General features: G+C 39.9%; 1 protein-coding gene across 1 annotated transcript in view; it reads right to left on the minus strand.

Annotated features, from left to right (window-relative positions):
- The window catches only part of astn2 (astrotactin 2), a gene marked incomplete at both ends in the record, with an annotated part of 231,808 nt that overhangs the window by 133,330 nt on the left and 81,852 nt on the right, over nucleotides 1–16,626 (minus strand). Inside the window, one exon of the mRNA XM_079235676.1 lies at nucleotides 15,154–15,306. Coding sequence (XP_079091802.1) covers nucleotides 15,154–15,306 — 153 coding nt within the window. The remainder of the gene's footprint in view (nucleotides 1–15,153; nucleotides 15,307–16,626) is intronic.

Raw genomic sequence — 16,626 nt, forward strand, 5'->3', positions numbered from 1 at the left:
AATCTGTCGCCAGTGAAAGGGGTGCACATCCTGTAATATAATCCCTAACATATGGCTGGGATTAAATAAATAGCATGCTTTCACTCCAGAGACGTCAAATAGGGCAGCTTGATCAGTGGCCCGATGCGTCAAACTATGCCGCTCTACGTGGCCCGTAGTAATGGTAAAAGTAAAAGGAGGAAATCAGGTAACGTAGCATAAACGGTGACAAAGTCTGCGTCGGGATCATGGATGTATAAAGAGAACTGGATACAGCATTGGAAGCAGGGCCACGGCTATTTAAGCATTATTCTAATTTATAGACGTCTCTATCTCAATGTTAGTTTATGGGGGAAAAGTATTTTTGGGCTAAATGGCATCGTGTGAAGGACCAGGAAGGTGTAATTCCACGGTTTGGCCACTACAGAAAAGGCCTGGCGCTGTTCCTGGAAAGGAGGTCGGGGAGGATGAATGGGTCATTGGTGTTTGTGTCCCGTGTGTGAAATCAGGAATCAATGTTGACTTAAAATAATTCAACGCTGTGAATTAGGAAGGATTGTGTAGCGCAACAAGTATTTGAAAGTAGGGCCACTGACCAAGCTGCCCTTTTTTACAAGTTGAGTGAGAACATGTTGAAATAAATGTGTGTGTGTGTGTGTGACATTTTCAGTTTGGCCAAAAAGATAAATAACTTAATTTTGGCTGATTTCCTCAACACGCAACCCAAAAACATTTATGAAATGAAGGACTGTCCAAAACGTCCTCCACTTTTAAGGTCTTGGACACAGGAAAAAGTTGCCACCGATATATAAATAAACGACTGTAATCTACACACAGTAGATGTGTGCGAGTCATTTACTACTTAAGCTCTGGACCAGATTTAGATACATGAAAGAGCACAAATTAGGCTTCTATTAAATTTGCACTTTCAAGATGTGTCAGATTAGCGGCTGATTTACTAAAGCATGAGCTCATGACATAATCTAAGATTTGGGCAGACTTCGAGCTGCTTTCCAGGAGTGATCACATTGTAATGGTGAAATAGGATTATTCATTACATTCAGTAAGTCTGCAATTTCAAAGCGTATAAATGGTGTATACATTGTGTTGTCTGAATAGTTGGTATAAATGCATGAACTTCTGAGGTGAAGTAAAAGTTATGGAATGACGGAGGAAATATGTTCAAAATAAAGAACCCAGTCACCTTAATGAATTAAAGTGTCATAACATCACAATCTATTTCATGTTTAATAACTACACAGCCACGACTCTCTGTACCTTCTTTGTTTGGAATTATGAAAGGTTCAGAAAGTGCTGTCTCTTTTTATGTCAGTGAAGCAGTTGCTCTTTTGTTTTTCAAATAGGTTTTGTGCAGTTCTGTGCAATTCTCGAGCACATCTTTTGTGATGTGTTCACCTTTTGTCTGCTGTCATGCAGATTTGAACAGAAAGCTGGACAGATACATTTTCAAAAGGTCTTTGCAACTAACATAAAAGTGCACATTTGCCGAGGCACCTAGAAATGAAGCTTGGTAAACCCAGATGAATATAAAGTCAACAGAACGAGTATATTATAGATTTCTGTCATGTGCGTGATCCTCTTTCAAACACATATACATAAAAGGGTAGAGCAACATTTCACTGATCACAAAAATACACACACACCGACACAAACACACGTATTATGTGTGTGTGCGTGTGTGTGTGTTTGATTCAGATGACAGGTGAATTGTGGAAACCGAGCCAGGCATAGGTTTGATAAATAACACACACGCAGCTAGAATACATCAGAAATAAGGTGCAGAGGTCTTTGTAAATCTGGCCCTGGGTCTTTTCTATTTACTGCGTTTCATCCTTTTTCACAATGTTTCTTCCTCTTTGATTCATGTCGTGTTGATCTTGCTATTCTCTCCCTCACCCCTTCCAAACCAAGTCCCATAAAACCATCAACTCCCACAACACGAAGGCTAAACCCCAGTCAGTACTACAAATTATAATTACTTGGGCCTCCCAATCTCACTTCCACACATCCTCTCACAGTCCTGAAGTCCATTAGATAATTTCAGACTGCTGTAGGTCTTTTTTTCCATTTGGATTTGTCAATCGACTTTGCCTCCATCTGCTTTGCCGTATATTGGTTAGTGCATTCAACCAATGCACAAACTTCCGCGCTTCAAGTAAATCTCCGTTATCTACAGTTAAATATAAAAAGGCGTAAGTGCTATAATCACCTCTCAATAACTTTCAATCAACACCTTGGAACGGTGCAATACTTTCTTGGAAACATTATTCACTCAGTTCTCCTCCCAGACAGCATTTGATAAGGCAAAGACACCCGCTGTTATCAATAACATTCCTCCTCGAGGATGACAACAGTGTTTTTCTGTGAGAAAATGTATTATGCTCTCAGACTATATAACACCATATATAACATCTCAGAGTGTTGTGCTGGATACAAATGTAGACAAAAAGGGTCACAGGAAGGATCGGATGCAGTTTTTACTGTGCCAAAATTAAATAAAAAGCATGTTATTTGAAGTGCCAAAAGATTTGAAAATGAAAATGTAATATATATATATATATATTTATAATTGAAAGTAGAGGGAGCACATGCATACAAATAAGACAATAACAGAGAAAGGGACAAAGAAGACAACAGCTATAAACAAAAGCTTTGCAGGCAAAAGGAGAATGAGATGTCACAATTATATACTGAAGCAAGAATGATGTGATTTGGTGTTAAAAGGGTTTAAAGGAGAAAGTAAGACAGACAGCGTGACTGCAGGGGAAACACACATGTGGGTAGAGAAGACAGAGTCCACAGCAGAAGGAGAAGGATAAATAGACTTCTTGTAATGAGAATTAATTGAGATTAGTATTATTATTAAATGAGATTATGGGAAAGGTGAGAGGTTAGGTGATGAGTTCAATCTGAATAGTGAAAGCTAATCATCTTCTCACGAGGGCAGACATCACTCGGATAGAACTATACTGTACTATAGTTACCCCAAAACACAGCTCACACTAGCAAACCTATACCTATAATAGCATATACATGTTAGTGTCAGCCCTACATTATACTGTAACAATAATGTCAACACATAATAATACACATGTTAATGGTTTGTTGCAGTATAGAGTCCTTACTAAATTCCCAAATCAAGCTTGCGCTCGCACATTTTTGGTAAATTTGACTTCAGCTGTCAGAGCTTAGAGCAGTGCCAACAAATGTAAACAGGAACAAAGAGTTATTGTATTCAGGATAAATCCATATAGAGAGAAACAAGAAGCAAAACAAACAAACATACAGTGACTATATACACACACAGTGGGTGAATTATGTACTGGGTGCCTGTCTGATTGGCAACCCTACAGTGGTGCCAAAGTGTTATGGCAGTGCAAAGAAGGCTGAAATTAATAGTGTATGCATTGTGCAATAAATTATATATACAGGTTAGCTACAGAACAGCACCCGTCGAGTTGAACTGCCAGTCAGGACACCCAGTCTTCTTTTTTTTTTAAACACTTCAGCTGGGCAGATGTTTGTCAATGCAGGTGCTTAAACCTGGATTTGAAGAGCAGCCTTGTACCCATTAGGTATTATGGATATACAATACATCCCATGACCGTGTTGTGTTGCCTTTTTTAACACCTTTCATGAATTTGGCTCATTGGACAGAAGCAATCCTACCCGCCATGCAATATTTCAAAATCTTAAGAAATAAAAAGGTTAAGTGTAGCTTTTCAAAGATAAAAACCCATATAATTATACAGACATGCGAAGCAATGAAAGTGTGTGAAGGCGAGACAGTTGTGAGAGGATCAAATCTTTCACAGGTCAGCTTGCATCTACGTGAAGAAAAAAAAAGGCAGCATGGGAGAAAAATAGTTAATAAAAGAGAGTAGCAAGTCTGATTTTGAATCTGCAGGTATGTCTGCTGACAGGTAGCGTGTGCATCTTGTGTTCATGAATACTGCATGTGCACGAGGCTGCACGCTCATTTACTGCATGCATGCGTGTCTCACAACTCCAATGTGACCTCATGGCGTCGGGACTCGAAGCGAGACGAGCTGTCCTGACTTGTGGCTGCTCCTTACAGATGAATGTCAGCTTGTGTGTGTGTGTGTGTGTGTGTGTGTGTGTGTGTGTGTGTGTGTGTGTGTCCTGTAACATGTATATGCTCTCGTATAGAAATGCTCATGCTACTTGTGCGCCTGAGCACACACGCCTGTGACAATGTGTTTGTGTGTAAATAAAGCTGACAACACCACCCGTCCCCCACATGGCTCAGCAACTGGTAATCACATTAAGGAACAGTTACACTCAGCAGTCAGTTCAAACAATCTGCATTCATGCAAAAGTGACAGTATGTAAATGTGTCATTCATAATGCACAAGACAGCATCTGAGAGCCTGCGAAAGCAAATTCCGAGAAGTCGCACTTATCGGGTTGTATTCGTGGAAAAATAGATAAAAAATGTATGAATTCAAGTTTGAAACGTCAATTGAAGTACTGACTTCAAATTGAGATCATGATTATTGAGAGTGATTGTGTAAATTCTGCCCTTGCAAGTCCAATGTGTGTGAGACATTGGGCAAGCGCAAACACAAGCACAGGCTGCAGGGGTCGGGATCAGGGAGGAAGGCCCGAGGCGTTCCACTCTGCCATGCTGCAACCAAGCGAAGCCAGAAAATCAGAGAGAGAGAGAAGGAAATCTAGGTAGAACCTGTGTTATTATTTTATTCTGTCTGTGCCAGTCTGAGAGCTGCATGGCGGAACAGGACGACCACAGATGTGTCAGAAAGGTCGAGCTACCCTCTTCTTTAACTGTTATTTTATTTATCATGTCTCGGGCTCCGACTGCACTGTTTGCCTCTCTAAAATAATCCCAATTAATATATTTTTATGTTGTCGTTGCCCAGGGTATTTCTAAAAGCTCTGCGCACACTCATGCACACACACACACAATCATATTATACATAAACAACCGAGGCATGCTGCAAATTATTACAGAGGGCATCACAATATAAGCCTTGCCGACACATTTTACAGGCGGAATTTATGGGTTGTAACCTCTTATAACGGAGAGAAAGGACTTGAAAAGGTGGGAGGCTTAACAAGGCACCACTTGGCTCTTGTACTAAAGTGGACTCAGTGTTTGTACGCTCACCTCTATATTCCTTTTTATTGCGTCTCTCCGGCATCGAGAGCACACCTGCCAGTTTGGGGCCAATAAGCAAATGGTGAATCTCAGAAATTTCAGTTATGGGATTGCTGAAAAAGGTGTGACAGGCTGCTAAGTGTGATTTCAAATGCAGTGACTCTCGGCACCTGGCTGCATGTGGTTTTCTCACATGTTATAAACCGACTTGTGTCGTGGGAAAGGCTTGGAGGGTGGCACGGCACGGCAGCTGTCACCCGAAGAGGTGTTGATTTGCCACTATAGCGATCCAGTGAGAAAAAATGATGGCCCACTTTTCCGCACTTCTTTTTGTCTGTGTGACATTTGTATCTTCAGTCATGGTAAGTTGACAGTGATGAGTTAAACTGTTTGCCTTTTCATCTTTTTGAGTTCGAGTCCATCAGCTTGTCAGTCACCGAAGCGCCATTCAGACCCCAGCAAAGCATTGGAAGAATACAGATGCACGGTCTGGTGCTCTCAGCCAGTAAGCTGACTCTGCACCACAACACTCTTGAAAGGGAGAACACCGGAAGGTCATACTTATAACTCCTCGAGGGGAGGATTGATTTAGCAGTTTGTCAGTATATGCACTGTAACTCCAAAGTCTCTGATCTTCAGGCTCCTTAGATGCTTTGCTCCGTATGTTATAGACGGCGGGAAAGATAGTGGATCTGGATTTAGGACAATCTGGTACTGTCTGCCTCACAGGGACTTAAAAGGTCAGGATAATAGCTCAAGAAACAGAGGATTCATGCTGTGGCCACATCAAATAAAATCTTAAAAGCATTCCTGAAATGAAAAGATAAGGGCAAAAAGTGTAAATGTAAATTAATGTAGGATGCAAAAAAAATAAAAATGGATCAGCACAATCCTTTTAGCTCGGACGGGAAAGGTTACATTGGAATTAAACAACATTTGTAGCTTCTGAGCTAAATCTGTTGAGATCTAAAACCTTGATGTTAATTACTGAGCTGCAACTCACATCCCAACTACAGGAGTTGCTCAAAAAGCCAAAGCTGTAAGTAAAAAAAGAAAATGCCCCATTTAGAATGTGCTACCTCTTTGTGTGTCTGTATGTGTGCAGTTTCTTTATTTGGTTCCAATGAGTTCACCCATATGAAAGCAGCATTATCAAGCCCAACACTAAATTTGCAAATGAATGCCAATCCCTTGCATAAGCAGTAGACATAATCATCAGTCAACGTGGCACTGATTTAATAATAATGATACAAATAATCCTTTATTAGTTGTCCTGCATTGAGGACATTAACACATATCATATTACATATTTACATGACAATGTGTTGGTCTCTGCATTTTAACAAACCCATCCTTAGTAATTAAGGAGCAACTGGGTGTTCAGTGTCTGTGTCTTGCTCAAGGACACTTCGACGTGCAAACTATGTGGAAACCAGGAATCGAACCAGCTACCCATGATGAGCCACGGACAAAGTGAAAGTGTTTGTGTTTCTACATCTTATTCATGTTATGTGTCATTTATGTTCTGGTTGAGCCTCTAAATTATACATAAACTTTATTTTACTAAACAATTTGAAACAAAGGAAGCTTGTGCTCACCTGCCCATTAGTGCTCCCACTGTAGGCACCATAAAAAACATCTCCCTGGCCTATTTGCATCTATTGCGTGTGGTAATAACTAGGACAGTTTATACTGATATTGTAAAGAATAATTCTTAATGTGCAACCAGCAAATGTAACCGCTTGATCCTTGGCTGTTTTTGCTTGGTTTAAAAAAAGTCCTAAATATAACCTGCATCGGATATATGAGGGGCATTCACACACATATAGACAAAACAGTGAAGTAATGCATTCAGTAATGATCTGACATGCAAGTGCAGAAAACAACCCTGTTTTCATTGCTACCCAATGGTATTGTGCCAATAAATTAAATTAATGTGGTTAAAATAAGTCCCTTTAGTAATGTTATTGTGGTTTTGTTTAAACGTTGATTTACTGTAGACGGACCATATTAAACCAAGACCATGATCTACGTTTCCTTTAAAAGGTATTTGCAGTTGCAAATTAGTAGATTAAAGACATCACTTCTGGGAGATAGAGTTGACAGAAAATATCCAAATTACAGTAGTGTGTGCATAAAGGGGAGGGGGAAATAAAATATCGGAAATGTATCCTGCTTCAGCTCAAGCCTAGCCGGCCCAACTTCATTACGGTGACCTTTAAGCAATGAGAACCAAAGGATCACTTCACCAGCTGCTCCTGAAGCTCGCCTCAGCCAGACAGGAGAGGCCTGGCTGGCTGTGACGGAGGATAAACCCCCATTGCATGGCTGCTTGCTCTGCGTTCCTTCCATGTGTCAGTCAACGCTAGTTGCACTTCCATCCTGTTCCCCACTTCTACAAACAAACTATTTAATATTGTTCCTAATCATTAACTGAGAAAAATTACCACACTCTCCACTGAACTCCGACGGTGTTCCCTGGGTAGATGGCTTGAGTACAACAGACAGCCTCTCTCCACACAGTCATCACACCTCTCTTTTTCGGTTTGGGAAACTGGTGGGCACATCCGCACACTTGTCTGCACAGCCCAATAGTTTCGACTTCAGTTCGTACACCCCATTAAGCAGCAACTCTTCTTCTTGAGTGCACATGGCCGGCAATCTTTATGGCGTGGATTTGAACCAGGGATTCACTGACATCAATAAGGAGAGAACTAAGATGGGCATCATGTCATTTTTTGGGGCAGCGAGATAGTTCACAGTGCAGGATCAATATCTGGGATAAGGGAATAGCTATATACGGTGATATTGATTTTATTTAGATTTAGATATACCAGGATTGCAAGTTTAATTCAGATATGCATATTGATAATGACATTTTCAAAAGGCATTTTGTCACCGAGTTGACCGTGTTCACCGGAGTATTCTAAAAAGATATCAATCTATAAAAAAAAACTATACTATCTGGTTACATGTATGTAGCGTAAGATGTTAAATTAATTGTGCAGTGTGTTGCAAAAGAGGGTTAGCCCAAAGGCTAATTTATGACGACTAAAGTTCAAGTTCAATAACTTTCGTTTTTTTTTCTTTTCTTTTTAGTTTAGTTAAAACAAGTGAAAATCTGACTTCATGGTGATCAGTATCTTCTTGGAAACAAACAAATCTGGTTGGACATTGGTTCATGCAGGGATTAGTGCAGTGTGATCTGAAGTAAATAAAAATTGCTTTAAATATCGGCACAGAGGATTAATTGGCGAAGAAGCTTGGTCAGCTGGTTTCGACAGACATCCACATGACTCTCTGTGTATTTCGTTTCTGTCTCTTTAGGTCTTTCACACACCAAACTAGAGTCACACACTGCCCGGCCTTGGCAGTAGATCAGCTCTGGCCTGTTGTAGAGAAGCCCCGGGGCTCCAGACCCACAGCTGTAATCACTGTGTTTTGGTCTGCAGTGAAGATTGAGGACTGCTGAAAGTGGAGCTGAGCACAGAATGAATTCAAGCACCAAAGAACATACACACACACACACACACACACACACACACACACACACACACACACACACACACACAAACAAGACAGCACCAAGTACTTTCATGTGCTACTTCAAAGCGTCAATTAAACAGGAGAAAAACTAGATAATAACCATAAGGTTATCCACATCCTAATGAGCCAAAGTATTCGTTGTGACACATCAAAAACTTCCACAGCTCCTAGCCAGCGCATGGAAATACATTAACACCACAGCAGGGAATTGCATGCGCAGAGGCACATGCAAATAAGGGAGTACGTTTTTTAAAGACAAATCTTAATTTTCAACAAAACAACAATGTATTGTGACTTCAAAAGTTGTTTGGGAAAGGTGGCTACACGAGAACAATGACGGTTACATTATGTAACTATAGTTTTACAAACACAGGGATCACCTTCTAAAGCGGCTCTATATTTCACAGAAGATTCTTATCCTTGTTTGAGGGTAGAGTAGTTCTTTTATGCCAAAAATTGTTACGTGCAAACACAAGAAGCACAACAGCAGTTGGCTGTGGTTTGTAGCATGCACACTGTTCATGCACAGAATATTAAATCAATTAACACAATTCTAAAATGAATGCCTTTTTCATTTTTTTACATGAAAGCTTACTCAGTACCAAAATGATGAATGTTTATTTTCTTCGTATTTACAAATGCTAAACAAGCAAAACCAGACTATTTTAATATTGGTCATTTTACACACATTAAATATGATTTTTTTCCCTTGTCATATTTCTTGCAAACGAGCTTGACAGAATAACATAAGCAATAGCCTCTTAACACCCACAACACTATTTGCTGTGTACAGTACATTGAGCAAGCAGAACTCAAATGGCCGACGCTCTGCACCAAGAATACTCTGTAATGAGCAGGGTGGAGTGACACAAAAGCAAAGCCCGCCCATTCATACCAGTCAATTATTAAATGTAATTAAATTCAAGCGTCTTTGAGTATTTCAAAAAACGCTATATAAAATTAAAGTATTATTATTAATTTGAATGCTGACCAGTAAGGAACCTACGTCTCCCGTCAATCAACATGAACTGCAATTCCCAGCACCTATACTGCCATGTGGAAGTTGATATGGACAATAAAGCCAGGTCAAAGCACTGAACAAGTAACCAGACACATACGGAAGAAGAAAAAACTGAAATCAAATTTCAAACTAGGGAGGGAAGGGAAAAACCCAATAGCAGCTAACAACATGTCAATCCCAGATCATTAGCACCAGTGTTCACAGAACTGGAAAAAGGCATACCCAAAAGGGCTTTTGTGTGGATCCCATTGCAATAGAATACTCCACAAAGAACAAAAGATGAAAGCCAATCACTCTCTCAACTTCACACATGGCATGAGACATTCGCTGACTTGTTCACTTTGATAGCGCAATGTAACAACTTCTCTCAGGCAAGAAAGAGATCATTGATTGGGCAGGTCGGTAAAGTAGAACCCGAGAGGCTGCACGAAGCATGTGCCTAATATCCGGATACAATCTTGATTTCCCCCCATGCTAAATTCAAACCTTTTGTGGGACACACTCAGAGGTTACAGTACAGTTCTAAAAGCCGTTTCAAAATCACCTTAAATGTAGGAGAAGAGGCAGCAGTGTAGTAGTTGCTTTACCCTTCTCAGTACCCTTTGTAACATGCTAAACATTGTTTAGATATTAGATACCCATATTTATTTATTATTGTCTTTTTTAGGGGGTGATCTTCAGGAGGAGATGTCAGGTCTACAATACATGTCATATAGAAGTGGTATACATTATCTGAAAGCTGAGATTAGTTAAGCACACCGCAATTTGTCAGGTTTTTTCGAGCAATAAATTACTAGAAAAAGAAAGAAATATAAGTATTACTAAAGTATGTAATACTTAGAATCTTATGATAGAAGTATATGATGGTGATTCCCATGCATTAGTTGAGCGTGGGGATTTATAGTGCAATATTTCGTGTCATATATATATATAATAATAAAATAATATATAGTGCCATTTGCTAGACAGATGGTGCTAAGCTTAATTTTCATCCACTCGATATTGATAAAAATGATAGAAAACCCGTCATTTCCTTCCAACGGCTTGAGATAAGACTTTTAAGGCCATCTGTGTATAGGTCATTCCAGTTTTTCTTTCGGCAAAATTGGTAGCGTTATTTATTCTCTTTACTGATACATCACCATCAATAAACTATGTCTGCGGTTTAGAGAACAAGATGTGTTGACACCTTTTTAACATCTGGCTAGAATGCATGTAGACAACAACCGCCAAAGAGGATTGGAGTAATCAAATTGCAATTTGCTTCTAAATCCTGCTTGGTGTAAGTGGGTAACTCACAGCTGGTCAGGTTTCATGGGATACAATATGAGATTGCTGGCCAGGTACAATTAACCTCTTAATAACTTTTGCAACATTCATAATTGTTATCAATGTGCAAAATATGTATCTGATAAATGATGCATGTTCATCGCAATTTCAAATCTGGCAATCTCCCTGATCATGCTATATGAAGTATCCTCCAAATAAGATCCAAAGAGTGGCTGCCAAGATGGGGAAATTGGAAAGTGAAGGTAGTGACAATTTGTGCATGAGCCAACATTTTCAGAGTCCAGGTATAAGATGATGCTTCAAGAAACTAGGGCAATACATGCTGACAGGAAAGTAAGGGGATGTTGCCACAGAGCATCATTTCAATATCCAGGTTTGTGGACACAAGGAGTAGAGTAGATGAACAGCTGAAGGGTTTAGCCGAGCAGAATCAAATGCTACAGTCAAGAAGACCGAGTAGATATTCAGGCGCAAATGTGAATCGAGTTAACTAAGGTACTTTGGTTAGTGAACTACAGTCCATTTTACTTGACAACCAGGCATAAGTTTGATGTGTTTCTCTTCTTTGCTCCTGTCCGCACTCCAATGCAGATCCGGGGTAGATCTCCAATCCAGACAGCCTTCAAGCCCAATGATTGGCCATTAGAGGCATGCTCTCTCTCTTTCATATCTCTCACGGGGAAAAAAAAGTGCATTTCCTGGAAAATTATTTGGTGTGCTGCTGGATGTAGACACCCCACGCAGCATGTCCTTACAAAACCTACTGCAATTCCTCTCAGTGAGACGTCTTGGACAATTGCTCTCCTATTGTGTCGACTAGCCCACTGCCTGTGTTCTCAATAGTGAATTCAGACTCATGTGTCCTCTCCTTCAACATACGGCCCAGAGTCCTCTTACGACAGATATATAAACGGTGTTAGTATCCTACCTTATATATTTTAAAAGGGTCCTCTTGGCCTTCAGATGCTATCTTGAATCCACATTTTGTATGTCATGACTGAGAGGTGTGTGCCAAATTGTATTCAACCCCTTTCAAGCAAAGAATGGTTGGAAAGAGGATGTTGATGCTGATTTCTTTACAATGACATTTAAATACTTTTTTCCAGGTAGGCGTATATCTAATTTGACATTTAGCATTTCAGCAGTCACTTACAAGTGGTCAAAGTATGCGTTTAAAACACATATATATATATATATATATATATATATATATATATATATATATATATATATATATATATATATATATATATATATATATATATATATATATATATATATATATATATATATATATATATCACTAGACGGTAGTGCTTTTATTTTGTTGTCTTGTCACTTCCTGTTTTACTTTGAAATCATCCTCCTGTGTCATGTCTGCTGTCTTTACTTCCTCATGTGTGATTACCTCTCCCTGCCCTGATGTGTTTCACCTGTGTCTCGTTAACTCCCCTCCCAGTGTGTATATATACTCTGTGCTTCACTTGTCTCGTTGCCAGTTCGTTTTTCTTCACCTGTGAGTCAACTTACCAGCGTTTTTCCTGCCTGATATCCTGTTCTGATTCCGACGTCCCGTCGTTTCCGAGTAAGCCCGATCCCTGCCTGTACCTCTGCCGAGTTTGACTGCCTTCCTGTGAATGACCCTGGACTGTTTACGTTGGCGATTCTACTCTCCCCTGAGTGAGACAGCTGCTCTCACCACAGCGGGTCAGAGCCTTGCCGACCGGCCTCAGTCCCTCCCCAGTTACATCGGGAGAACCTTCGGCGGTCCTTCTCCAGAGACTCTATCCTGTTGCAATATTACCTTTATCAATAAAGGAATCCTTGTGAACTTTACTCTCTGCCTCGGGTCGTGCATTTGGGTTCTTTCATTAGTGCTCCGGCGTGACAAGTTTAGACCAATCATTTCTTGTCATTTCTTGTAAACTCCAGAGATGATGTCTTCCACTCCACCTGGCTGTGTCGCTTAGTTAGATAAATAGATCTAGATGGATCCATGTAATATCAAGTTATAATGTTGGCCCTTAAGCTCATTTCATCAAAAGTTCTGAACACAGGGGTAAGATAGAATGTGACAATAGCTAGTGCACAGGATAAAAAGCATGACCAAGTTAAACAATATGGAAAAGAAAAGTATCCGCCCAACCAGAATCCACTTTCCTCTTGGCCTCCAATTGGCACACTTCTCAAGGAATTTGGCAATGCATTCATTTCATGTATCCAACACTAACCTTCTGACTCTGATCAATTAACACTCGCCTTTAACCTCACTCCAACTAATAGAGTTCCCTCCTCAGTTTAAGTGTTTCTCCCATTATCACGTTTGTAGTATTAGCCTACTCTTTTGCACTTGAGGACACATGCTTACCCCTTATTACATGCCGGCAAATTAAACTATTTTACCAAAGACCTCAGAGATCTCTCAGCAGTGTCCTTCACAGAGTTGTGAGGAGCTTGACCTGCATGCATTTAATTTTAGAGGCATCATCTGCTGAGTTGGCTGACACAAGATGCCTTTACATCTTAGAGTTAAATCCTCAAAAGCAAACAAGACAAGCACAGGCAAAGCTGAAGTGTTCTAGATTACCAGAAATATAAACTCTCTCCACCACTGGCTATGTGACTGGAAAGACTAATAATCCCCACATAAGTAAGCATGGATAATATGCAAAATGGTTCAGTGTATTTTGCATCTACTTTATATGACAGTGATCAAGGGGGTACTAGGTTATTCTGTCAACAGTAGGTGAACTCATCATAGTTAATGTCTCATTTTCTGTGTTAATGTCTTCCTGGTCATAACGGTATGACCAATGACAGAGGCTACATGTCTGATTAAAATGATGGAGAATGTTGCCGGTAATCAGCTAAATATTATTGCTGTGGCAGAGGCTGGTGTTGCCAATGTGTCACTTTTCAAAATTGTGCTAGAGGGAAACTGTGCTCCAAAATGAACTTTAATGAAACAGAAAGCCAACAGAGTGAGCTGAAAGCAATTATAATAAAACAAAGATTGGAAGTGTATGGAGAGTGGCCCTTTTTAAAAATGCTATGACAAAGAGTAATCTTTCAACATCATATACTTATATTGAAGATATGTTGTGGGTGATGCTTTAACTTGTTATGAATTCACCCTAAGCAGATAAATACAAGCCTATATAAAAGGTTAGATACAGGGTTTTGTGAACCCTTGATGAATATGCAAATGGTACATTTTCCACTCACAAATTATGAATCTGATTAAAGTCACTTTTTACGGTATTCATCATGCGCCAGACGCTATATCTGGTGTCTACATCAGTTTCATGATTAAAAATCAAATCTAAATCTACATATTAATACATTTCACAGATCAAATGGGAAATGAAATGTTAAGTCACATTTACTTGAAGGAAATCTGTTGTGAAATTGAACTGTGACATTGTCCTCAAAGCAGTTTGGTAATTATCCAGGGCAGCACACTGGCCCAGTGGTTAACACAGTCATCCAGAGGTCAAACATTCAAATAATTGAGTGGAGAGTTCTTACTTTTGCTGTTTTCGCATGTGGTTTCTCCCTCATTACAAACTTATGCAGGCCAAGTGAAATGGACCATTTAAATTGCCCATAAATGTGTATTTCTTGTCATACTGAAAATAATGCATATAAATAATAGGAAATCAACTGCCACCTGGACTGTCTAATGCATACATCTACAACGCTATTATTTGGATAGTATGAGGCAATTATAAACAATATATAATTTGGTATTCAAGATTGCTTTTATAAAAAAAGCAACACACAAAGGGATTTTCAGTGAACAACCCTAAAAGCCTCCCAAAAACAAATGATTGTTAATGGCTGATACAGAACTGTGTGGAAAGAAAATGACCGTACATTTACACATATCCTAAGGTAGAGTGGAGCTCAAACATGTGGCCTCAGTTTTACTTCACATTATATGCTGGCCCATGAATGTATGCATTCATCAAAAGGGCAAATAGCTTTGCCCAAAACCATAAAATGAGTTCCACAGAAGCACCAAAAGTCAGCAAACAGTGTTCAGAATGCATAGTTAAAATAAAGGTCTGCAAACGTAATAAAGCATCTTGTTAGCAAGGTTCATATCATTGTGTCAACAACATTTTGGGTTTTTGCATGACTTTTTTTGTCCTACCTCTGGTGTGGCTAGGGACCCTCCGGCGGCCCGTGGATGAGCTGTGAATGACATGGTGGTAGTGAGACATGTCTGTTGGTGTGTTGGGAACACGGAAACTGTCCTGGAACCTCTGCATCAAATCCTCTACTGACTCCGTGTTTGGGTCAATGGCTACGAAAGAAAGATCCAAAGTGAAAATGGAAGACATGTCATAAGGCTTTCAAGAAAAAAAGCATTTTACAAACAGTGACCAAGACACAAGATATAGAACAAAATACACGCACAGATGCATTAAGACAAATTTCCAAAAATAGCTTTTTTTTTCATTCTTTTTGCTATTTGAAAGAGATTAGTGTGACATGCATCATGAATCACTACCCTATCCCATTCACTGTGGGGGAAAAATAGAAGCATATTTTGTTATTTATTCAATTTTTCCTTTTCTTCTGGCCTTTAATTGATTCCATCAATTCAAAATTGCCTCAACGCTCCTCCTGATGGCTCAGTGTGGATGAATGACTGCAAAACAACTGGCTGTGAAGGAAGGAGGGGGGAGGGGGTGGGGGGTTGTAAGTGCCTAGGAAATTGCAAAAGGAAAGGACAGGAAATTGGCAGGCCTGTGACCTAGGTAATGCTTTGTTTATTTGGTTATGGTTTTTGAAGTGTTAATTTAATTGAAGTGAGACAGTACGTATGTATACAATAAGAAGTAGTGATTTGTCTGCACATTATGGGGGATGAAAGAAGCATTTACTGAAAGTGTTGGGTTAGAAAACTGTGGCCCAAAACAAACAACCCATCAAAAAACTGTGAAAACAGCTCTGTCCCCAAACTTAGTATAAGTATAAGTATACCCATCTCCAAAAGATGGGGCCATTTGTCACCCCAACCGCCACTATCCCCACCTATCATCAACATCTTTTGATCCGTCAGTCTTGCTCTGAGGTGTACTCTCGCCATGAATAATGGTGATGTGTTGCTCCCAGTGGATGCTCATCGTGCATCCCAATGAGCGTGCAAGAGCAGAGGGGGATGGAGACGAAGAGGACGAGGACAAGAGGGAAAGTGAAGAGGCAGGCGTATTCACATTGTTTTTCATATTATAAATGGAAAGCTAACAATAACGGTGGCATTGCTGTGCGCTTCAGAACTAATATTATCCTCGCAAGGATACGTAACTCTTCAGGATCATGGTGGTAAGTGGTTATCTCACTTTATAATGGTGATGTCAAACAGGGAATTGCTGTCGGCATGTCTGCGGTAATAGGCTCCGGTAACCAGGTGGAAGAGATTATGCAAAGTGACCATGACCTCATTTGAGGGACAGATGTTGGCTTCTGCCCTCTGGTCAAAGATATTTTTGCATCAATTAAGAATCATAAAAAGTTTGGTCCTTAAAGTTGTTTGGTCCTTGATTATACCGCCAACAGGAGGGCAGATCCTTTTCTTTCAATCATTATATCCTCAGTCTGATGAAAGTGTGCCCTGGCT

The sequence above is a fragment of the Taurulus bubalis genome, assembly GCF_910589615.1.
Source record: "Taurulus bubalis genome assembly, chromosome: 19".
NCBI lineage: Eukaryota > Metazoa > Chordata > Actinopteri > Perciformes > Cottidae > Taurulus > Taurulus bubalis.